This window comes from Bos indicus, chromosome 4, assembly GCF_029378745.1.
Source record: "Bos indicus isolate NIAB-ARS_2022 breed Sahiwal x Tharparkar chromosome 4, NIAB-ARS_B.indTharparkar_mat_pri_1.0, whole genome shotgun sequence".
Lineage (NCBI taxonomy): Eukaryota > Metazoa > Chordata > Mammalia > Artiodactyla > Bovidae > Bos > Bos indicus.
Genome location: NC_091763.1, coordinates 87,357,508 through 87,383,967, shown reverse-complemented (window position 1 = coordinate 87,383,967; position 26,460 = coordinate 87,357,508). Strand labels below are relative to the sequence as shown.

Sequence of the window (26,460 nt, the reverse complement as noted above, 5' to 3'; positions counted from 1 at the left end):
GTGATACCTCATTGTAGTTTTGATTTGCATTTCTCTAACAATGAGTGTAAACAATGGAAACAGTGTCTGACTTTATTTTGGGGGGCTCCAAAATCACTACAGATGGTGACTGCAGCCATGAAATTAAAAGATGCTTACTCCTTGGAAGGAAAGTTATGACCAACCTAGACAGCATATTCAAAAGCAGGGACATTACTTTGCCAACAAAGGTCCATCTAGTCAAGGCTATGGTTTTTCCTGTGGTCATGTATGGATGTGAGAGTTGGACTGTGAAGAAGGCTGAGCGCTAAAGAAATGATGCTTTTGAACTGTGGTGTTGAAGAAGACTCTTGAGAGTCCCTTGGACTGCAAGGAGATCCAACCAGTCCATTCTAAAGGAGATCAGTCCTGGGTGTTCCTTGGAAGGAATGATGCTAAAGCTGAAACTCCAGTACTTTGGCCACCTCATGCGAAAAGTTGACTCATTGGAAAAGACTCTGATGCTGGGAGGGATTGGGGGCAGGAGGAGAAGGGGATGACGGAGGATGAGATGACTGGATGGCATCACCGACTCGATGCACATGAGTTTGAGTGAACTCCAGGAGTTGGTGATGGACAGGGAGGCCTGGCGTGCTGTGATTCATGGAGTCGCAAAGAGTCGGACACGACTGAGCGACTGAACTGAAAAATGAGTGATGCTGAGTATCTTTTTATGTGTTTGTTGGGTATCTGCATATCTTCTTTGGAGAAATGTCTGTTTAGGTCTTCTACCCATTTTTTGATTGGGTTGTTTGTTTATCTGATGTTGAGCTATATGAGCTGGTTATTATTTTGGAGATTAATCCTTTGTCAATTGCTTCATTTGCAGTTATTTTCTCTCATTCTGAGTACTGTCTTTACATTTTGTTTATAGTTTCCTTTGCTGTGCAAAAGCTGTTAAATTTTATTAGGTCCCATTTGTTTTTGTTTCCATTAATCTAGGATATGGGTCAGAGAGAATCATGCTGCAATTCATGTCAAAGAGTGTATTGCCTGTGTTTTCCTCAGTAACATCTTTATCCATCCATCCATTGATAATCATTTGGGTTGTTCCATATTTTAACTGTTGTGAATAATGCTGCAGTGAACACGGGAGTATAATGTCACTTTCAAATTCTGATTTACACACACACACACACACGTATATATATGCCACGAGTGGAATGGTATTGGGTCATATAGTAACTCTGTTTTTAATTTTTTTGAGAAACCTCCGTACTGCTTTCTATAGCAACTGCATCATTTTTTATTCCCACCATCAGTGTTCCATGGGTTCCAACTTCTCCACATCCTCACCAGTACTTGTTTTATATATTTATCTATCTATATATATATCGATATATATATATATATTAAGATAATAGCCATCGTAACAGGTGTGGGGTGATGTCTCATTGGGTTTTGATTTGTTTTTCCCTAAGGATTACTGATGTTGAGCAGACTTTAATATACCTTTTGGCCATTTGCATAATTTCTTGGAAGAAAAGGCTATTTATGTCCTTTGCCCATTTTCTAGTCAAGTTACTTGTTTTCTTCCTTCTGAGTTGTATGAAATTCTTCTGTGTTTTAGACATTAACACATTATCACATTATCAGACACAGTGTTTGTAAATACTTTCCCCTATTCCATAGGTTACCTTTTCACTCTGTTGATTGTTTTCTTTGTTTTGCAGCAGTTTTTTTTTTTGCAGTTTGATGTAGTCCTAGTTGGCTATTTTTGCTTTGTTGCTTATATTAATACTTTTAGTCTCATATCTAATAAATCATTACCTAGGTCAGTGTCATGAAACTTCTTCCTTACGTTTTCTTCCAGGAGTTGTTTAAATTCAGACTTTTTTATATTTAAGTCCTTAATCCATTTTCATTTGATTTTTGTGTATATGGTGTAAGAGAAGGTTCCAGTTTTATTCTGTTGCATGTGAATATCCAGTTTCCCCAGGACTACTTGTTGAAGAGACTACCTTTTCTACATTATGTATACTTGATACCTTTTTGAAATGTCAGTAGATTATATATGTAGGAGTTTATTTGGGGGCTTTTTCGTACTGTTCTTCGGGTTCTCAAGGCAAGAATACTGAAGTGGTTTGCCATTTCCTCTCCAGTGGACCAAGTCTTGTCAGAACACTCCACCATGACCCATCCATCTTCGGTGGGCCTGCACAGCATGGTTCATAGCTCCATTGAGTTAGACAAGGCTGTGGTCCATGTGATCGGTTTGATTAGTTTTCTGTGATTGTGGTTTTCCTTCCACAAGCTGGATTTAGAAAAGGCCGAGGAACCAGAGATCAAATTGCCAACATCCATTGGATCATCAAAAAAGCAAGAGAGTTCCAGAAAAACATCTACTTCTGCTTTATTAACTATGCCAAAGCCTTTGACTGTGTGGATCACAACAAACTGTGGAAAATTCTGAAAGAGATGGGAATACCAGACCACCTGACCTGCCTCCTGAGAAATCTGTATGCAGCTCAAGAAGCAACAGTTAAAACCAGACATGGAGCAACAGATTGGTTCCAAATCGGGAAATGAGTACATCAAAACCGTATATTGTCACCCTGTTTATTTAACTTATATGCAGAGTATATCATGCAAAATGCTGTGCTGGATGAAGCACAAGCTGGAATGAAGACTGCCAGGAGAAATATCAATAACCTCAGATATGCAGATGACACCACCCTTATGGCAGAAAGCAAAGAAGTACTAAAGAGCCTCTTGATGAAAGTGAAAGAGGAGAGTGAAAAACCTGGCTTAAAACTCAATGGTCAGAAAACTGAGATCATGGCGAATAGATGGGGAAACAATGGAAACATTGTTTTTCTCATTTATGGAAACCCATAAAAGACAGACTTTATTTTGGGGTGGTTCCAAATCACTGCAGATGGTGACTGCAGCCATGAAATTAAAAGACACTTGCTCCTTGGAAGAAAAGCTATGACCAACCTAGACAGCGTACTAAAAAGCAGAGACATTACTTTGCCTATAAACGTCCATCTAGCTATGGTTTTTCCAGTAATCATGTATGGATGTGAGAGTTGGACTATAAAGAAAGCTGAGCGCCAAAGAATTGATGCTTTTGAACTGTGGTGTTGGAGAAGACTCTTGAGAGTCCCTTGGACTGCAAGGAGATCCAACCAGTCCATTCCGAAGGAGATCAGCCCTGGGATTTCTTTAGGAGGAATGATGCTGAAGCTGAAACTCCAATACTTTGGCCACCTGATGTGAAGAACTGACTCCTTGGTAAAGACCCTGATGCTGGGAAAGATTGAAGACAGAAGGTGAAGGGGACGACAGAGGATGAGATGCTTGGATGGCATCACTGACTCCATGGACATGTGTTTGATCAAGCTCTGGGAGTTAGTGATGGACAGAGAAGCCTGGCATGCTGCAGTCCATGTGGTCACAAACAGACACGACTGAGCGACTGAACTGAAGTGATTTGGGGATTCTGTGTTCTGTTCCATTGGTGTATATTTCTGTTTTTATGTCAGTACCATACTGTTTTGATTACTGTAACTTTGTTATGTGTTTTGAAATCAAGAGGTGTTATGCCTCCAGCTTTTTTCTTTTTTTACTCTAGGTTGCTTTGGCTATTTAAGGCCTTTTGTGGTTCTGCTTGAATTTTAGAATTTTTTTTTCTATTTCTGTTCAAAACATCACCACTGGAATTTTGATAGAATTTGTATATTGCTTTGGTTAGTATGAACATTTTAATAATGTTGATTCTTTCAATCCATGAACATGGAGTCTTTTCCAATTTATTTTTTGTCATCTTTAAATTCTTTCATCAGTTTCATATCATTTTCCTCCTGTAAGTCTTTCATATCCTTAGTTAAGTTTATTCCTTAATATTTTGTTCCTTTTGGCACTGTTCTTAGTGGGATTGTTTTCTTAACTTCTTTGGTTAGTTCATTTTTTATTGTACAGAAATGCAATTGGTTTTTTTGTATGTTGATTTTGTATTCTGCAGATTTATTGAATTTATTAGTTACAAGAGTTTTTGTGTACTCTTTAGTGTTTTCTACATATAAGGTAATGTCATCTGGATAATTTTACTTCTCCCTTTCCAACTTGTATGCTTATAAAATTCCTTCTTTTCCCTAATTGCTCTGGGTAGAATTTTCGTTATTGTGTTGAATAAAAGTGGTAAAAATGGACAGCCTTGCCTTGTTCCTGATCTTAGAGGAAAAGTTTTCTGTTTTTCTCCATTGAGTATGATATTAGCTGTGAGCTTGTCGTAAATGGTCTTATCATATTGAATAAATTCCTTTTATTCTTAGTTTGTCAGTCTTTTATCATAAAAGGATGCTGAATTTTGTCAAGCTCTTTTTCTGCCTCTGGTTTGATGATCAGGTGATTTTTAGCCTTTGTTCAGGTAATGTGGTATGTCACATTGATTTGTATACGTCAGGCGCAGGAAGAAACCTCACTTTGTCCTGGAGTGTATTACGACCTTTTCACATCCTGTTGAATCTGTGTCACTGGTAAGTTGTGAGGCCTTTTGTATCAGTATACATAGGTGATATTTACCTGTAGTTTCTTTTATTGTGGGCTTCCCAGGTGGCACTAGTAGCAAAGAACCTGCCTGCCAATCAGGAGCTTTAGGAGATGTAAGAGACATGGGTTTGTTCCCTGGGTTAAGAAGATTGGAAAGATCCCCTGGAAAAGAAAATGGTAACCCATTTCAGTGTTTTTGCCTGGGAAATCCCCATAGACGGAGGATCCTGGCATTCTGCAGTCCATGGGGTTGCAAAGAGTCAGAACCCACTGAGCATACAGTCTTTTCTTGTGCTTTTGCTGTCTTTGTGTGGCTTTGGCATCTGGATAATGCTGGCCTTTTCAAATGAGCTTCAGGGTGTTCTCCTCAAATTTTTGGAAGAGATGGAAAAATAATTATCATTAATTCTCCTTAAAATTGTGGTATAATTCACCAGTGAATCCATCTGATTCTGGGCTTTTTGGGGGGAAGTTTTTGATTACTGATTCAGTCTCCTTGCCAGTTACAAGTCTATCAGATTTTCTCTTTCTTCATGAATTGGTCTTAATAGGTTGTATGTTTCTAGGAACTTTGTCCATCTCTTCTAGGCTATCCAGTTTGTTGGTGTGTAATTGTTCCTAGTGGTCTCATTTGATTCTTTTTAATCCCTGTGACATCAGTTGTAATGTCCTTTTTTCATTTCTAATTTTGAGTCTCTCTTTATAGTACATAGTCTAACTAAAGGTTTGTCAATTTAAGAAATTCCTGCTCATACCACCTAAGTGACATTCTTTTTCCCCTACTAAGGTAAGTTTTATTCATGACTGGCTTTCTTCATTAAATGTCACTTAAAAGATACTTTGTCACTAATTATTTAGTAAGATTAATTATAGGTTGATTATTTTTAATTTCATGTATTTTTTTTAATTACAATTCTAAGGCTTTCTGTATAGAAGAAAGTAGACACTTAAATCTTCTAAAGTATTGATAATTATCAGGTAACTTTTACTGAATGAGACCCATTGTTCATAGTATTTTTGCTCCTTTCTGAAATTTAAAGAGAACTCTTTATGTATGGAAGCTCTGTTATCTGGAAGATGTGGCAGTGTTTTCCCTTAAGTTTTCTTTTACTTCATAGAAAGAATAAGTCTTATGTAAACTTTTGGGGGTTGTTGTTTGTTTTGTACTTTTCATCTTCTCAAAAGTATCAGCTCTGGAAATACTGCATCAAAGATACTGACGTAATATCATTTAAAGAGAGTTTTGAAAGATAAAGAAGTCTATTCTAAAATTTCTCTTGTTCTCAGAGCAAATCTCATTGACTTAAGATGACCAAAGAAACCAATAAGTTTGGCAAAAAAGAAGTGAAGAATTAGCCAGTTTTTAAATTTAATTAGTTCATTAGTAAATTTTTAATTTTAATGCTATCATCATCCTGGCACAAATTTCCTTGTTACACAAAATGCACGATGAATTTTGTTGGCAAAGATTTGATACTTTGGCTTATGAAATAGCAAATTTTTACCTGAAGCAACTCTGTGAAACTCTCACTGTGTTCTAATTTTTAATTTTCCTCTCCTTGCCGTAATATAGCTTTGCTGGCAGATGGCAACATTTGGATCATATTGAAATTGGCAAATTCTCATAGAAATCTTCAAAAAATTTTAATATTTGAATGTGGGGGGTGAATCACAAGTTTTACATAACTGCAAGAGTGGCAGAGACAAATTCTTAAGCATTTTTCTTCTGTTCATATGCTGTATTACTTCATGTTTAAATAGGATAGATGTCTAGAAAAAAAGTTAAACTATTTACTGTGAATATAATCTTGAAAGTGAAAAGTGAAAGTGTTTGTTGCTCAGTCCTGTCTGACACTTTGCAAACCCACCAGGCTACACCAGGACTGTAGCCCACCAGGCTCCTCTGTCCATGGGATTCTCTGGGCGAAAATACTGAGGTGGGTTGCCATTCCCTTCTCCAGGGGATCTTCCCCACCAGGGATCGAACCTGGGTCTCCTGCTTTGCAGGCAGATTCTTTACTGTGTGAGCCACCAGGGAAGCCCGTGAATATATAATCTTAGAGTTGTAAAAACTTAACCTGTTGTCTTCCACATTTGAAAACCAGATTCTAAAGTAACAACTTAAGTTTTTATTAACATAATATCAGTAGCTAACATTTCTGTCAATGTCAAACAAGTTTTCCTGTGGGTTCCATCTAAAAATTCAAAACATTTTCATCCAATTACTTTCTTTACAAACATCAGTGTTTCAGGTTACCTCCTCATGTTATTTTGTTGCAAATACTCGATTCTAGGAGAAAGCTCCAGAGTAAACTTCTAGGGGAAAGACTCATGAGTTCTTCAGTATATAAAACCCTCGGCAAGTTGGGATGAGCACAGACACATGCTTTTTTTCTAAGTTTGACTTCAAGTGAACTCACGTCATAGCAGGAACTTGGTGGACTTCAATAGTTATTTGTGCTTCTTGCTTAAGCACACACTCTACTTGTAGTAGGAATAGAATGGTTAATGGCTTAAAGTAAGGGTCTTGATTTCTAATGAAAACTCATTAAAATTGCAGAAGTAACTATTTCTGGAAGGCTCAGAGCAGGTTTGTGGGCTTAATGTTGATGAATCACTTTTGTGATGAGACGTACTGACAGATGGACCTGTTTCTCTCATCATCAGAGAGATGAGTGATTACATTAAATTTTCATTGTTAATATCCCTGGGCATATCTGTGAATGTTTCATGGTTTGGTTTTTCAGAGAAGGTCCCCAACCTAGCCAGTGACCTTTGCTATTTTTCCTCAGTTGGTGGCATCTTTAGAAAGAGAATGCTTGTTTACACCAAGCTGAGCTTGGCTTTGTTAGTTTGACTCCACAGGGCTGCTCTTTCTGTTCACAGAGAGGTTAATTCCTTTACTTAGCTACTGCATGTGTTGTTTTGTTTTCTTTCTATCATGTAGCTTCTGATGGCCTGGGAAAAAAAATTTACATCCATTTTATACTCATCCTTTTCTTTAAAACAATCCAAAGATGTAATACTTCACAGCACATTCTTCTAAATTGCAAAATTATTCACAGTTTTATAGCATCACTTACGTAAATTAAGACATATTACAAGGAGGATAATTAATCTGATCTAGAAATATTTATCCATATGGCATGAATGAGCAAGAATTTCACAGTAGAAAATATCCCTCTTTTATTAGATAGGAAACAGATTCATTGTTCATAAAAGAAGGCTTTCTTATCTCTCCTTGCAGTTGCTCTGGAACTCTGCATTCAGATGGGTATATCTTTCCTTTTTTCATTTGCCTTTCACTTCTCTTCTTTTCTCAGCTATTTTTAAGGCCTCCTCAGACAACCACGTTGCCTTCTTGCACTCTATCTACCAGATCTGAACCCTGGAATCTGTTCATCACCTCCACTGTATAATCATAAGGGATTTGATTTAGGTCCTACCTGAATGGCCTAGTGGTTTTCCCTACTTTCTTCAATGTAAGCCTGAATTTTGCAATAAGGAGCTGATGATCTGAGCTACACTCAGCTCCAGGTCTTGTTTTTGCTGACTGTATAGAGCATTTCCATCTTCTGCTGTGAAGAATATAATCAATCTGATTTTGATATTGACCATCTGGTGATGTCCATGTATAGTCTCTTGTGTTGTTGGAAGAGGGCGTTTGCTATGACCAATGTGTTCCCTTGATGGAACTGTGTTAGCTTTTTGCCCTGCTTCATTTTGTACCCCAGGCCAAACTTGCTTGTTACTCCAGATATCTCTTAACTTCCTACTTTTGCATTCCAATCCCCTATGATGAAAAGGACATTTTTTTGTGTGTGTGTTAGTTCTAGGCCTTGTGGGCTTCCCTGGTGGCTCAGAGGCTAAAGCACCTGCCTCCAATGCGGGAGACCCAGGTTCGATCCCTGGGTCGGGAAGATCCCCTGGAGGAGGTAACCCACTCCAGTATTCTTGCCTGGAGAATCCCATAGATGGATAAGCCTGGTAGGCTACAGTCTACGGGGTCGCAAAGAGTTGGATACAACTGAGCAACTTCAGAATGGTTTGACGACTTCTTCCATGTTAGTGTTTGGGGCATAGACTTGGAAAACTATGATATAGAATGGTTTTCCTAGAAACAAGACAAGATCATTCTGTCATTTTTGACATTGCACCCAAGTACTGCATTTCAGACTTTTGTTGACTGTGAGGGCTACTCCATCACTTCATGGCAAATAGATGGGGAAAAAGTGGAAACAATGACATTTAATTTTCTTGGGTTCCAAAATCACTGTGGACTGAAATTAAAAGATGCTTGCTCCTTGGAAGAAAAGCTAGACACACCTAGGCAGCATTTTAGAAAACAGAGAAATCACTTTGCTGACAAAGGTCCATATAGTCAAAGCTATAGTTTTTCCAATATTCATGTACAGATGTGAAAGTTGGGCCATAAGGAAAGCTGAGTGCCAAAGAACTGATGCTTTCAAATTGTGGTGCTGGAGAAGACTCTTGAGAGTCCCTTGGACATCAAGGAGATCAAACCAGTCAATCTTAAAGGAAATCAACCCCAAACATTCATTGGAAGGACTGATGTTGAAGCTCCATTACTTTGGCCACCTAATACAAGGAGCCAACTCATTGGAAATGTCCCTGGTACTGGGAAAGATTGAAGGCCAAAGGAGAAAGGGGTGGCAGAGGATAAGATGGCTAGATAGCATCAGCAACCCAGTGGACATGAATTTGAGCAAACTCTGGGAGATAGAGGAGGGCAGAGGAACCTGGTGTGGTGCAGTCCATGGGGTCGCAAAGAGTCGGACATGACTTAGCAACTGAACAGCAACCACATGGTCTGGACTTCTTGTTCTGTGTTGTAGTTGCCTCTCTGCTACCACCTAACTATGAGTTCCCTAAAGGCAGAGGTCAGGTCTTTTTTCAGCTTTGCTTTTCCAGTGTCTGGCTCAGTGCTTGACCTGTAGCAGATGAAGCCTTTGACCTCAAATGATTAGCAACAAAATTCTGTTGAATCATGAGAGTAATCTATAAGGAGAATACTGATTAACAAAAATTAGATATGTTTATAAAACTGACAACCACCTAGTATTCGTGCTTGCGAATGTTGAACCAGAGTCTGAACAGACTTAAAAGCAGCTAGGAGCCAGTTGTCACCCTAATTTCCACTCACTGTACAGTGAAATACAGTCTGCTAAGTGACACTGTACCAATGGCCTTCTGTGGCCCAGATCTTCACAAATTGCAAATAGCACAATACTGACATCCCATCTTACATATCCAGAATATTTGTGCAGCAACAGAAGCATTATATAAAATTAAAATCTCCTCTAAAAATTAAATGAAGTTTCTTGAAGAAAATGCTCCTTAAATTTAAGCTGGAATTGTAAAGTTCTTTAAAGCTATTATAGTAATTTTTTAAAGCACATGGGCAGTTTTCAAAAAGACATTTTTGTAACAAGGTAGAATATTTTTATTTAACCAGACACACAACTGTGCTTGTTTTCACTTAAAAGTTTTCCACCCACATTGTTTACTTCTAATTTTGCATATGTAAATATGGATTAATGAGGCAACCACTAAATTTACATGCATATAGTTGTTTAAGAAGAAAGCTGCAATTCCAAAATAATGAAATAGCCAACCAGGCAACTGAATTCCACCTGTTTTGTAAATATATGATTTTGGTGGTCAGTGGACCCAGATCATATTTCATTCTCTAAAACCATATTATTCCCTTGAAAATACGTGAAATATGTCTTTACACAAGTTCTTTATGTGTGCATACTAAGTTGCTTCACTCATATCTGATTCTGAGCAACCCTATGGACCATAGCCTTCCAGGCTCCTCTATCCATGGGATTCTCCAGACAAGAATAATGGAGTGGGTTGCCATGCCCTCCTCCAGAGGATCTTCCTGACCCAGGGATTGAACCCACATCTCTTATGTCTCTGGCACTGGCAGACAGGTTCTTTATCAGTTGACCCACTGGGGAAGCCCCAAGTTCTGTATGCTTTCATTGAAAAAAACATGACAAATGTGTCTTTAGCTGGTTGAATTTGAAATATAATCCACAATTAAATTTTGTGATTCTTCTGAAGTTATAAACATATCAGACGTATGATTTCATTGGTTAATGTTTGTGAAGTCTTCAAAGGGAAACTGGAAACAAAGTGTTTTCTGATTTTAAATTAGTATTCGGTTTTATAATATGTACAAAATAGACCCAGGTGGCACAGTGGAGAAGAATCCACCTGTCAATGCAGGAGACACAGGAGATGGGGTTTTGATCCCAGGTCAGGAAGATCCCCTGGAGTAGGAAATGGCAACCCATTCCAGTATTCTTGCCGGGAAAGTCCCATAGACAGAGGAGCCTGGCAGGCTACAGTCCATCAGGTCACAAAGAGTCTGGACACCACTGAGCACGCACACAAATAGACTTTCCTCAGTATTTCATTTTTATTTCAGTAAATACTGTCTCAGATTCACCTCATAGAGAAAACCGTGATTACTGCTTAAGCAGTCAGGTAGCTTTTAATTCCTATGATGTATTCTATAATAATTCTCACCTTAAGTTGGGCGTGGGTGCAATGATGACAGGATAAGAAATGTGTGCCCAAAAGACAAGTGGTAAAATACCACAAAATTGTTTTGTCCAAGCTCCAAAAAGAGCTTAAATAAATTTCAGCTCTCAAAAAATGAATGAAATGTTTATTGAATAAATTGCTAAAACACACCTGTCACTCATTAAAAATTTTTGGCTAAAGAAAGTTCCATATCTTCACAGTTTACTGACACAGAGATGAAGAAATGAACAGTAATCTTAGGTAAATACTTTAAAAAGGTACATGTGTTGTTTATCAGTCTCAACAGTTCTAATATATGGACATCCACTTGTTTGAGAATTGCTCTGAAACACTATAAATATATTAAAATTACTGATGATATTTTAGTTAAATGTAATGTTATGCTTTAAATACAAAAATGGCTTTCAGACTCAGGTGATTAACAACACCCCCTTCCACTTGGCGTTGGCTGCCTTATCCGTAGAACTGTCTGTCTGTAAACATGAAATATTTTCCATGTTTTTGTTTATATCACTGGAAGTCTGGTCTAGGCTCTGGTACATGCAAATTGTCCAGTTGTCTGATGTGGGAGTAATTAAAGAAGCACAGCTCCCGATCTTAATTCTCCATCTATGTAAGTCGTCCACTCACAACCACGGGTTCCATGTCCACAGCTTCAGCCAATCGCACTAAATCCTCAGTTGGTAGAATCAGCAGATGTGGAACCCACCAATACCAAGGGTGTCAACTCTACCTGCATAATTTTATACGAGGGGCTTGAGCATCCACGGATTCTGGTATCTGACGGACACACTGGCACCTGTCTCTCACAGACACCAAGAGACAACAGTATAGCCCAGCAAAATATACTGTAAACCAAACTTGGTTATTCAACTGCTGACTTACTTCCTGGTTCTTTGAAGACTGGTTAGAATAAAGCATATGGTATCATTCATGCAACAGAGAGTTACTGAGCACTAAGTATCACACAGGTACTGGATTTGAAATGATTAAAATCAGAAATAGCTAGTAAATCAACTATACATAAAAAAATTAATTTTAAAAATGGCTATAGCAATGGCACTTGAAATCTAAAGCAGAGATATACCTTAACAAGGAAACATCCAGGAACATATAATTACAAAGTAAGTAACTGCTTTGTAAAAGAGGAATATGATCCTAGGCAAAATAAATGGCACAGTAATCTTACTTCTTTGGGGGATTGTCCTGTGCTGCAGATGGAGATGGTTAGGGAAGTCTTTTTGAGAAAGTAACTCTTGAGTTCTCAGCAGAAAGACAAGTAAAGACATCAAACCAGTCAACCCTGAATATTTGAAGCCAAAGTTCCAATACTTTGGTCACCTGATGAGAAGAGCTAACTCATTGGGAAAAAACTCTGATGTTGGGAAGGATTGAAAGCAAAAGAAGAGGGTGACAGGGAATGAGATAGATAGCATTGCTAAATCAACGAACATGAATTTCAGCAAACTCTGGGAGATAGAGAAGGATAGGAAAGCCTGGCATGCTGCAGTCCATGGGGTCACAAAGAGTCAGACATGACGTAGCAAGTGAAAAACAGTAAGTACCTCCACCGTATCTCACACGCTAGTAAAGTAATGCTCAAAATTCTCCAAGCCAGGCTTCAGCAATATGTGAACCGTGAACTTCCATATGTTCAAGCTGGTTTTAGAAAAGGCAGAGGAACCAGAGATCAAATTGCCAACATCCGCTGGATCATGGAAAAAGCAAGAGAGTTCCAGAAAAACATCTATTTCTGCTTTATTGACTACGCCAAAGCCGTTGACTGTGTGGATCACAATAAACTGTGGAAAATTCTGAAAGAGATGGGAATACCAGACCACCTGATCTGCCTCTTGAGAAATTTGTATGCAGGTCAGGAAGCAACAGTTAGAACTGGACATGGAACAACAGACTGGTTCCAAATAGGAAAAGGAGTACGTCAAGGCTGTATATTGTCACCCTGCTTATTTAACTTCTATGCAGAGTACATCATGAGAAATGCTGGACTGGAAGAAACACAAGCTGGAATCAAGATTGCCGGGAGAAATACCAATAACCTCAGATATGCAGATGATACCACCCTTATGGCAGAAAGTGAAGAGGAACTCAAAAGCCTCTTGATGAAAGTGAAAGTGGAGAGTGAAAAAGTTGGCTTAAAGCTCAACATTCAGAAAACGAAGATCATGGCATCTGGTCCCACCACTTCATGGGAAATAGATGGGGAAACAGTGGAAACAGTGTCAGACTTTATTTTTCTGGGCTCCAGAATCACTGCAGATGGTGACTGCAGCCATGAAATTAAAAGACACTTACTCCTTGGAAGGAAAGTTATGACCAACCTAGATAGCATATTCAAAAGCAGAGACATTACTTTGCCAACAAAGGTTCGTCTAGTCAAGGCTATGGTTTTTCCTGTGGTCATGTGTGGATGTGAGAGTTGGACTATAAAGAAAGCTGAGTGCAGAAGAATTGATACTTTTGAACTGTAGTGTTGGAGAAGACTCTTGAGAGTCCCTTGGACTGCAAGGAGATCTAACCAGTCCATTCTGAAGATCAGTCCTGGGTGTTCATTGGAAGGACTGATGCTGAAAATGAAACTCTAATACTTTGGCCACCTGATGCGAAGAGCTGACTCATTGGAAAAGACTCTGATGCTGGGAGGGATTGGGGGCAGGAGGAGAAGGGGACGCCAGAGGATGAGATGGTTGGATGGCATCACTGACTCAATGGACATGGGTTTGGGTGGCCTCTGGGGAGTTGGTGATGGACAGGGAGGCCTGGTGCGCTGCAGTTCATGGGGTCGCAAATAGCCAGACACGACCAAGCGAGTGAACTGAACCAAATTGAACTCTCACTGATGAAGCAAAACATGCATCAGCCGTGTTTTCTGGTCAACACAGATGAACTTCCCAGAAGTCAAAGAGCTATTAGCAAAACCCTTGTTGTTACCACCTAATGTGGATAAAACCTAGAGGGTTTTCAGGACCTGTCTTATTTTGTACTTGATATATTTGCTGCTGCTTTCCACTTAAAAAGAGAATGTGAGATCACTGTCCAGCTGCTTGCCCACCAGTATGAGAAATCAGTCAGGAATTAGTCATTTGGACTTCTGTCCTCCTATCAGGAGAATAGGGTTCTCAGGTGAATTGGGAACAATCATTTATTTCATATGCCCTTCTAATTTTCCAGACATTATGATAGATGTTTTCTTATTAACTTCATTCACTCTTCTGAACCCTTGGCAGGGAAGACTCATTCCTACTTTCTAAAGAAGAGAATGGATCCTCAAAAGTTTGACATACCTGATTAACTCAGCTATTGACACCCAGTCCTCTTAGATTACAAAGTCTGTATTTTTTTTAACACATCATCATCTTCTCTCTTGAATGTGTAATGTGTGCTTGTTATGTCCAGAGCCCAGTGGTGGTTGTGGTAAGGGGTCTCACTGTGGTTCCTCAGACAAATCGTAAACATAGAAGGGTAATGGCGTAGGTGGGAGACTATGGTCTTAATGTGAAAGCCAGTGGGTACCTTTAATCAGAAGACTACTGTCTATCTAATGCTTCTTTTTAACCCACAAGGTACGTCCCTGAGGCCAGACTCTGTTTTCTTTCATCTTTGTATTTTTAACATTCATCCCTATAATGGGCATACTGGGTGCTTATTAAATATCATTCTCAAGGTTGCACAAGGGAAGCAAGAATTAGTTTCATTATTAAAATGCCTCATCAAGTGCCAACTTGGCAAGTTACAGGGAAAAACATAAGTCACTTTCACTCTTTTGAAACCTTAACGGGGTTTCCACTATCTCATAAGTATCCAACATTTCTTTAAAAAATCAATTTAAATGCCCTTAATTTTTAAAAGCATGTCTGTTTTTCATTTAAGTTGGAGAATATCACAAAATTGAGTAATCCCTGGCCATCAGAAGTCAATAAATGGGGGTTTCTCTTGCTGAGTGACACAGGGTAGGTCTCGTAGGATCTCGAAGCATCAAGAGCCAGCGGCAACTATGGTCTGTGAAAATGACCAGATCCAGCTGCTTGCCAGGTTCCTCCTGAATCGCCTGTGATGTCACCTCTGGGCTGTAGAGCACAGTCTGGAGCACAAGTCCTCATCTGATGCTCCTGGGGCCGGTTTGGATCCTGCCATATTTCGCTTACTTTATTTAAATCCACTTTTGTTTCCGCACCATACATCATGCCCTTGTTGAGCGCTTGGTGCTTTTGGCTGTCTTCTCAATCCCCATCAGAAATGGTCCCAGCTGACTCCAGTCCTCTCTGGAATCTGAGATGTTGATGTAATTCAGAGTCTTCTCCCCTGGCTCGCCAACTACTCTGCACTTGGAAAATATTTTCATTTCACCTAAAAGAGTCATTTAGGAATGGAAAAAAAAAAGTAATCTGCAAATAGACCCCAAGAGGACTTTTTCAAGAACTAAAACAGGCCTTTGTAGATGATTCAGTCTGATGTTTCCCTTTCAACCCTCTGCTCAGAGACACAGCCAAGAGTCTTTTACCTTTGGAGCAGCTAGAAACAGCTGATGAGCGTTTGCTTTCAAATGTTAAGTCACTAAAAATGGGATGCACTAACATTGTATTACCCTAGCAATTCCAGGGCTTTCACATTAAAAATACGTATAAATTTTCAAAACATTTCATGCCGATATGTTTAGCACCAAAGAACATTAACCCCTGCTTGAAGTTCTGGCAAATTAGAGATTAATCATGGGAAGATCTGGTAAAGTGAGTTCCAGCTGACCCTTGAACAACATGGGTCTGAAAAGTGCAGGTCCACGTACATGTGAATTTGTTGATTTGAGTTGGTCGAATCCACAGATGTGAGAGTTGGACCATAAAGAAGGCTGAGCACCGAAGAGCTGATGCTGTAGAATTGTGGTGCTGGTGAAGACTTGAGAGCCCCCTGGACAGCAAGGAGATCAAACCAGTCAGTCTTAAAGGAAATCAACACTGAATATTCATTGGAAAGGCTGATGCTGATGCTGAAGCTTCAATACTTTGGCCACCTGATTTGAAGAGCTGGCTCATTAGAAAAGGCTCTGATGCCGGGAAAGATTAAGTGCAGGAGAAGAGGGTGACAAATGAGATGGTTGGATGGCGTCACCAACTCAATGGGCATGAGTTTGAACCAACCCCAAGAGATAATGAAGAACTGAGAAGTCTGGTACGCTGCAGTTCATGGGGTCTCGAAGAATCAAGCATGACTTAGCAACTGAACAGAAGCAGATGCCTGTATAAGAAGGGCTGACTATAAACTCTACTTGGATTTGTGACTTCACAGAGGGTCAGCACCCCATCCCCTGTGGTGGTCAAGGATCAGTCATACCAGTAACTGATGGACATTCCAACTTACTAATAACAATATGCTGTACTGATTGGTGATACTTATAACCTAGTAGTTGGAAGCAGTATAAATAGTTTAAATTTCCTTTTATCTTTAAAGGACAATACATTAAATCTATGACATTTTAAACGGTTTTTTTTCTGATTCCAGTTCATATAACACATTCACCTTTTATTTTCATGTCAAAAAACAGGACAAAATCAGATGATGGTCTCACAAGTTTCAAAGGTGCAGGTATGAGAGAAATATGAACATATATTGATAAACATCTGTAGGTGACTAGTGGTTTCTGCAATAGGTTCTTATTTATACACCATTGCATTTTATTATTTAAACCTCTTTCTAAGAATTTGTATGTGTATAACAGATTTTATGCTTTAATTTATCTTCTGTATCAATTATTTAGTTTGTCTTTCTCTATGTAGGCTCTTAAAAATCTTGGTTTCTGTTTTATAAAAACTTATTTTTTGTCCTGTCTTCACCAAGTAAAATTGTAATGCATGACATGACAAATGGTTCTCTTTGAAATTAGATGCTTCAAGGTAATGTCTCTGGACTACCCTGCGATGAGGGAGAAAACGAAAAATGCTTATGAGAGATTATATCTTCTTTCTTTTCTGAAACCTGATTTTGTGCTAACAGGCTTGTTTGACTTGTTCAGAAGAAAATGGTACAAATATAATGATTCTCTGTACTCTGAATATGGAAGTTTAATGGCATTGAATACTTCATAAATGAAATGCAGACTTTTGAGATCCTGTTTTCCTTGAGGCTTTAGCAATCTTGAGAGCACTAAAATGGAGTTGTCCTTTGAAGGGAAAAATCCTACAGATGGTAAGAGTGAGAATGAAGGTGAAGGCTGTAGCATTTTTCTTTCTTTATGAAAGTGATCATTACCTACCCAAAGCCATTGCCAAATATTGTTCTACCTTAAATTGCAACATACACCCCAAGATTTCTTCTTTGTCATGTTGAAGAAACAGATAATTTTGTATTGTCTTTTTTATCATTATAAAAAGTTTTAGTGTGATTTTTTGAAAGGTCCTCTCAAAACTTAGAGTGATAAAACTTAGTTATTTGAAAGGATGTTTTTAATTTCTGTTATTAAGATTTGCAGTGTGTCAGCTTCCCTGGTAGCTCCACTGGTAAAGAATCCGCCTGCAGTGCAGGAGACCCTGGTTCAATTCCTGAGTCACGAAGATCCCCTGGAGAAGGGATAGGTTACCCACTCCAGTATTCTTGCCTAGAGAATCCCCGTGGACAGAGGAGCCTGGCAGGCAAGAGTCCATGGGGTCCCAAAGAGTTGGACACAGCCGAGCAACTAAGCACAGCATGGCACAGCATTTTAGACTGTAAATGGTCTTTAAAAGAAAGATCAAAGATCGTGTGCAAAAATGGGTTAAGATTCAGAGTACTCTAACGCTCTCCTTTCCAGATTGGTCTTTTTTAATCCGTCTTTCTTTTCTCCCCCTCTCTACCCTTTTTCTCCATTGTTCACTTCTTAACCCATAATTTCTTTCTCCCTGTCTCTTTCTTTGCATCCCATTCTCAAGCATCTTTATTCCTTTTTGATCCTTGGAGCTTGTGAGGAGTGATACCTACCTTATTACCAAATAGGAGTAAAATAATCCAAATCCAGTTTCTTGGGCAAATTCCCTGTAGGACAGCAGAAAGAGACCTCAGACCTATTTGAAGTCAATTGCAGAAAACTTGGAAACATTTTTGACTTTCCACGATGGTGTTTAAGTCAATGCTACCAAATATCTGATGCTTTCATGCTTAAGTTATGAACAGAAACTTTTATGTAGGCAAAGATTGTTGGGTAAATATTACATTATTTTAATCTTAAAATGCCAAAATTATGAGAATGCTAATTTATCTATACTTTGACTGTTTTATAAAGTAAGTTCAGCATAAAACAGCTTAAGAATTACATATAATTCTTTAAGACTCACCTTTACCTCTGTAATTGAACCCTTATTTAATGTTTCTGTTTTAAAGTTAGCAATGTATAGCATAGAATTATGTCATTTTAAATTATATTAATAACTCAATTTCTGTAATAGAATTAATGTTAATTTGGTGAAGACATCATTTGGAAAAACAGTCACTAGATTGAAAATAAAGCAAAACTATTTGAAAAAGGAGTTTATAACTTTCTTATATGACACCAATAGTCAGACAACATAAAGGAAAAAGACTCCTTAGAATCGCAAAATAAGAAATACAGTTGACCCTTGAATAGCATGAATTGGAACTGTATGGGTCCACTTACATGTGGGTATTTTTCAGTAGTAAATCCTACAGTGCTTCGCAGTCAGTGGTTGGTTGCATCCATAGATGGAGAGGAACTAGATACAAAGGCCAACCATAATTATATGGGGATTAACTCTCATGCTGTTCAAGGATCAACTGTACTGTGAGATGAGTTCAGTAAGCAATGTATAAGACCTATGTGGAATGTGAAAAAAATTTAAGTCTTTACCAAGAAATACTGGAATAGATTTTAATTAATGGAGACTTTTCTTTTTCTTAAATCAAATATAATTTCGAAGTTCAAATATAATTTGAAAATGTCTATATTCTTTTTGTTCTAACAGATATCTTGTGAAGCTCTAATGAAACTATTATTTTATTAGCACAATTCAAGAGATAGATTTTTAGGACAGAAACTTTAAAACCAAACTCAACCTTATACAATAATAAATATATTTGATTTCTAAACCAAGTGATATTGGGATAAAAAGAAAAGTGAAACTGCCATTTTAATATTACTACTGAGTTTCAGACAGATTGAAGATTTAAACAGTGGAAATGTATGAAAGAAATGTAGGTTAAATTTTATATAATCTTTAAGAAGAAAAATTTTAAGTAGGATGTTAATGTCAAAAACTATAAATCAGATCAACAGAATTGGCTACCTAATATTTTTAAACTGTGCATTTTAAAAAGCCATACATGGGTTAAGTAGAAAATAACCAAGTATGAAAATATTTGCCATATGTATGGCAACAGTTAATGTTCATCATATAAAGAGTTTTAAAAAATTGCCAATTGATAGAAAGCCTAAGAGAGAAACAGACAATGGTAATAAAAAGGCAAGCCAGAAATGCAGGTGACCAGTAAAAAGACAGTGCTTGACCCCAGAAGTAATTTAAAAGTGCACTTTATAGACCCCTGTTCAGTTCTATATGATTTGGTTTATTGTTTACATTTGAGTTTATATGTTTGTCTCCCCTATTAGTCTGAGTTCATTTAATACGAGATCTGTCATCTTGATTTTTTTTTTTTTAATGCCCACTGCCTTTTCCAATTCTAGTCACATAGTCGGATAGATGAAAAGATGAAAAGGTAGTTGATGGATGAAATAATTTTGAGATTACATATATTTTTAATTCATTACTACTGGTTACAGATGAAAAATACAGATTGAGACTGCTTTCAAGTTCGTAGCTTCTGTAACACAGTGCATTATGCATTCACAATGAATACAAATTTTGAGTTGAGGGATTTGAGTACTTTTTTGACATAGCTATTTTACTACTTATGGTTTTCAATGGACTTTAAAACAAATACACTATTAACTTTTGAGAATTCTTTCAGATCACAATATATATCTAGTTCTCTAGCTACTTTAAGAGACCATGGGAGGTATCTAGCTGTTGAGAATGCAGAGCAAGAGTGGAAAGAGACATATACTACAGAATATAATAATAAAATTATTTATGTCTATAATCTTCTATTAGAATGTATTTTTTAAGAGGTTAGACTTTGGTTACTGACACTAGAATATGTCTGGCACACAAGAGGTACTCAGTAAGTTTTTTGAATGAATGAAAGGCCCTGATTCTGTTTCTAAAATTGATTTATTTTAACTGGAGGATAATTACTTTGCAGTACTGTGATAGTTTTTGCCATACATCAACACCTGATTCAGTTTTGTGTCCCCTCTTTTTTAATACATCGTGCATGGTTTTATATCACCTTGATAACTGTCATAGATAGCAGCAAACATTTTCATTGATTTCACATAATTTACCTAATCTTTCCCCTAATATTAGATATTTAGGTTGCTTGCTTTTGTTATTTATGTATAATGCTATGGTAGAATACATTCCTGCTTATACTTTTTTTTTTAATTATACATGGTGGTTTTGTTAGGATAAATTCTTAGAAATAGCCTTACTGGGTGAATAGACTGAACATATTTTTTTGGCTCCTGATACAAATTTCCAGCATATTTATTTATTCAGTTCAGTTCAGTCGCTCAGTCGTGTCTGACTCTTTGTGACCCCATGAATCACAGCACGCCAGGCCTCCCTGTCCATCACCAACTCCCGGAGTTCACTCAGACTCACATCCATTGAGTCGGTGGTGCCATCCAGCCATCTCATCCCCTGTCGTCCCCTTCTCCTCCTGTCCCCAATCCCTCCCAGCATCAGAGTCTTTTCCAATGAGTCAACTCTTTGCATGAGGTGACCAAAGTACTGGAGTTTCAGCTTTAGCATCATTCCTTCCAAAGAAATCCCAGGGCTGATCTCCTTCAGAATGGACTGGTTGGATCTCCTTGCAGTCCAAGGGAGTCTCAAGAGTCTTCTCCAACACCACACTTCCAAAACATCAATTCTTCAGCGCTCAGCCTTCTTCACAGTCCAACTCTCACATCCATACATGACCACTGGAAAAACCATAGCCTTAAGTAGATGGACCTTTGTTGGCAAAGTAATGTCTCTGCTTATTAGCAAATACATAATAATGTCAGTCATTTCAGTTTGTATATGACTTACCCAGTTTTCATGGCTGCAAAACCCTGCAGTCCTCATAAAGATACTTTGTAGATATTTTATTCATTTGAAGATTTACACTGGAAATCTGGGTCCTCATAAATAATACATTCATAGAAGAAGGAAAAGGCAATGCATTTTGAGTCAAAGCAAATTGACAGCAAGGGTAGTGTATTCTTTCATCACATAATACAGAGAAAATAGCAAGACGATAATAACTGGTATTAATTCCTGAAAGTGTTTAAACATGCCATTTAAGTAGAAGGCAAGGAAGTATCATGGTGAATATTGAAAATAGGCCTATTATCTTTTTCCTTTCTTCCATGCTGCCTTTTTTGGTGGAAAGGGAGGGAGACTTTGTATTTTTTAATTAACTCGTTATAGAATTCATCAGCATTTTTAAACTGTACCTAACTTCTTAACTTTTATTTTTCAGTGGAGAAATTATCAAGGTGGTGCCAGTTTGCTTATATCCTGGGATGTTGGAATTTATGAGAACTATCATTGCAGTATTTTTATTTATGCACCCTTTTAAAATTGCATTTTCGTTGTTGTTGAATGCCTCTAAAAATGTAGACGTCGGGCTGTTAGTTAGGATCTGCTGATAACTTTGTGCCTTGGCTTCTCCCTTCCTGAAAGCGTGTTATTTAAGCTTTCCTCATTTCATAGGAGTTGACCATTAGCATTCCATACTCTGGACTCAGAGTTCCTATACCTTGTTTGTAGGGAGATGTACCCTCATGGATTGCCTCCGGGCCTATGATATTCATCTATTTCCTGTCTTTATTGGTGTTACTGATTTTGAGACTGGATATCGTGGATTCCCTTCCAAGTTATATATATTATCAGTGATTTCCCATTAAATTTTAGCTCTTTGTTTTCTAATTACTGTCTCTACTTGCAATATATTGATTAGATTCCTTATTTGACTTCTCTAAGTTGGTTTTTTGGAGAAGGCAATGGCACCCCACTCCAGTACTCTTGCTTGGAAAATCCCATGGATGGAGAGCCTGGTAGGCTGCAGTCCATGGGGTCGCTAAGAGTCGGACACAACTGAGCAACTTCAATTTCACTTTTCACTTTCATGCACTGGAGAAGGAAATGGCAACCCACTCCAGTGTTCATGCCTAGAGAATCCCAGGGACAGGGGAGCCTGGTGGGCTGGTGTCTGTGGGGTCACACACAGTCGGACACGACTGAAGCGACTTAGCATAGCATAAGTTGGTTTTTACCTTATCATTATTCCTAGCATAGTGTTAGTTCTCTATTTTTACACAGGTCTAGTAATTGAGAAGTAACAAGACCATGGGATTGTGAAAAATAATAAACTATTCATACTTAAAGGATATGGTTACTATTGAACACTTTCAGTTCAGTTCAGTTGCTCAGTCATGCCTGACTGTGCAACCCCATGGACTACAGCATGCCAGTCTTCCCTGTCCATCACCAACTCCCAAAGCTCACTCAAACTTATGTCCATTGAGTCGGTGATGCCTCACTGAACATTTTACATCACCAAATAGGACACCAGAAGTTGACAAAAATATATAAGGAAGTGTCAAAATTTCAGTCTTGGTAGGAGATCTGAATACCTATATGCTGCTATATAAGGGATACCAACGCTCATCAAGGATAAAATAGATTTAAATAGCACAGTAGCAACCTTGATCTTATATCCATATATATCACACTGTACCCACAATGCAGAATAGTTTTCAAGTACTCATGGAAAAGTTAGACACACAGATAAATATTTTATAATACGAAGCTGGTTTTAATTATTTTAAAAGATTACTGTCATACAAATTTTATTCTCTAATATGATGTGTAAACATAGAACTTAAAAAAGGTGAACTTCGTTTACAAAGTTAGTTTTCCAAATTTGGCTGCATGATACTCGACAAAGAAAGGGGTATGTCATGGGAATCGACTCTGGAGTTACCATTCAGATTGCCTGACTGTATTAAGGCTTAAGACCCCTCACTCTAAACTGAAAATCATTCTGTCCTTCCTTATTTTGATTCTGAATCTATTTTCATTTTTTATTCCTGTTTTAGCTCTACTTTATCTCAGACCTTCTCAATTCTATGAAATGGCAAAAAAAAAAAAAATTCTTGGTTAATCCCTTTCTAGAAATCTAAGATAGAAATTAAGTTGTTTTCCATCCTTAATGGATCTCCTCCTTCCCTCTGAAGTATTACGTTAATTTCAAAAGAACAAACTAGCATTTTGATGTTAGTTTCTTTAGTCATTGAAACAGCCTCTGCTTTTACTGAACATATACTACTGTGTTAAAAATTAAAATTGCATTGATAGGAGAAGACATCGTGAGTATTCAATTTTGGTATACTTTTCTCAGTTTTGTTTTTTATTTCTGTATTTCAGCTTTCTGAATAAGTTGTATAAAGTAAACTTTAGGCAGTGCCACTACTTGCTTTTTTTTTTTTTTTTAAGAGATTGGTGTTTTTATTTAGTGATTTATTTTTAATAGGAATCTTTATTTCATTGAATTTCTCTTTCTTTTGTCACTTACATCTTTCTTCCTCTTATTTTTCCCAATGGCATTTTCTTCATGCTGTGCTAAATCTCATGTCTCATCTATCAGAAATATGAGAAACATTTATAAGATTTTTTTTAATATCAAGTGTATGCCAGTTGTTTGTAAACAGACTAGAATGAGTTGGTATGTGGTAATGATGAGATGCTGTTAATTAAAAGATAAACCAAGGAAACGTTATTTTGTTATGATGATTTGAAAAGTCAGATATAGACAGGTTTACTCTATTCTTTGGAGAATGTACTAGGAAATCAATGGCAAAACACTCCTATATTTTATGATGCTTATTTCTTTCCTTTTGACATGAACTTAAAAAATCATATGAAGTAAATGACAAGATAATTGCCTCCACTTTTAAAAATATAAATAAAATGTCTAGTAAAGATTTTACAAAAAGAGATGGGGTGAAATTTTCAACATGAAAAAGTGGTTTCTGAGACACTGCCTCTTATACTCAAACCCCTAGAAATGTTCCTCAGCCATCCATAAAAATGGTATTGTAATTTATATTTAAATTAATAAAATAGGTACCAGTAGCTATATCTACAATGCTTTGCTTTTTTATGGAAGTATAGTTGATTTACAATGTTGGGTTAGTTTCAGGTGTACAACAGTGACTCAGTTACATATATATTCTTTAATGCTTACCTTCATCTAGATTCTTATGTTTTATAGTCTAATGTGCTAATTTTTTGACCAGCTGAATAATTATTACAAGCTGTAAAGCTTATTGTTATTTTCTTTCTTGACTACCACCTGTCAGAATCAAAAGGGAAGGTAAAAATCTCACTGAGCCACGAAAGATTCTATATTGCTTGATGTGCCTTCTAAGGAGACACATCTATATGGAAGACTAAAATTAAGGCAGCATTTTAAATCGAAACTTTGTTACTTCATTGCAGGTGGGGAACACAAGGAGACTTCACCACTACTCACCCACGGCCTGTGGTCAAAGTAAAACTCTTCACAGAAAGCACCGGCGTCCTGGCTCTTGAAGATAAAGAACTGGGAAGGGTGAGTTATGGTCAGCGCCACGTGTCCCAGGCAGCATGGTTTTAACTTCTCTTGATTGAGAATTGAAGTGGACCAGCATGCAGTGTGTGAACTACATTAGTAATTTATTTGTAATTTCCTATGAGCCCAGCTTACATCTCTGATTTACTAAACACAATTGCTGTAATTAGACTGTATTGTGATAGGTCTTGGGTGTGTAAGGGAAACACATAAAGTCATAGTCACTGCCTGAGTCATTCCTGTCACACGTACTTCACTGGCCAGCAAGGGAGTGGTATGGACCGACTCATCCTTCTTGGTGAAGGGTAACCCTGATTTAAACGTTTCTGTCCATGGACTAAAAGCATCCTCTTTATCTTTGGTCATCTGTTCCTTATATTGTGATTAGACTGATTACAGAATATCTCAAGTGTACTTCTCTCTTATACCTGTTTTTCTCTGTGTGAAGATTTTTGTCACACACCTTTTAACACAGAATTATTTTCCCCTCCATGGCCACCTCCTCATACCTAGAATATGAGTGCTGAGTCACGTTAGTCGTGTCTGACTCTGCGACCTTATGGATTGCAGCCTGCCAGACCTCTCTGTCCGGGCAATTTTCCAGGCAAAGGTACCGGAGTAGATTGTCATTTCCCCCTCCAGCGGATCTTCCTAGCCCCCTCTAATTCCTGTCTCTTTCATTTATACTCAGCATCTTCTTACTGTAAAAGCATGAATGTTAACATGTTGTGCTCTCAATACCTCTCTGTGTGAAAGATTTTCTGCAGTCTTGTTTCTGAAGATGAGTCGTCTATAAAGTTATCTTCTGTAATGTGGCTCTATTTCACTCAGACCTGAGCTCTGCTTTCACAGGTATTTTGCAGAGGATAAAGCCTCAAGAAATCTCTCTCAGGGATTTCTCATAATGGTGGATTGCTGCTGTGATGCTCCGTGTGGCAGGACACTAGGATTAGTGTGTATACTGGATTTTCTTCCCCTTAAAGTTGGGATTGCTGTTGATTTCAAATCTTCCTCCTTTTCTGTCTACACCTTTGAAGTTTCTTTTCATTTCTAGAGATTTTGTGAATCTCTACCCACAGTCCAGAAATCATGAGTCTGCACTTACATTCTATATTTCCTCTTCTGTTTCCCTGTTGCATCTATTTCTTAATTACCTAAGAGAGCTAAACCATAATGTTCATTCATTCGTGTGCTTGTATATTTGTGCATTTATTTGTGCAACAAAGGTGTACAGGTGGCATAATCTAAGAGAAGAGCCCTGGAGATTCCATATAGGGTGATGGATTTGTGAGTCCAAATTTTTCATTTAAATTATGGTTACATTCATTTTACCTTATTCCCTTATTGTGTTTTCACTGTCTAATAGCACCAGCCATTTAAGTCTAATTCTGTAATGTAACTTGAGGTATATTTAATTTATTCTTCAGCTCTCCAGATATATATATATATATATATATATATATATAGAGAGAGAGAGAGAGAGAGAGAGAGAGAGAGAGAATATACATACCCCAAAGAAAGGCAATGCCAAAGAATGTTCAAACTACCACGCAATTGCACTCATCTCACACGCTAGCAAAGTAATGCTCAAAATTCTCCAAGCCAAACAAACACATGAAAAGATGCTCAACATCACTGATTATCAGAGAA

General features: G+C 37.7%; 1 protein-coding gene across 12 annotated transcripts in view; it reads left to right on the top strand.

Annotated features, from left to right (window-relative positions):
• The window catches only part of CADPS2 (calcium dependent secretion activator 2), a 582,333-nt gene that overhangs the window by 275,890 nt on the left and 279,983 nt on the right, over nt 1-26,460 (top strand). For all 12 annotated transcript variants that reach the window (XM_070787293.1, XM_070787301.1, XM_070787295.1 and 9 more), the window contains one exon: nt 24,699-24,810. In XM_070787293.1, coding sequence (XP_070643394.1) covers nt 24,699-24,810 — 112 coding nt within the window. The remainder of the gene's footprint in view (nt 1-24,698; nt 24,811-26,460) is intronic.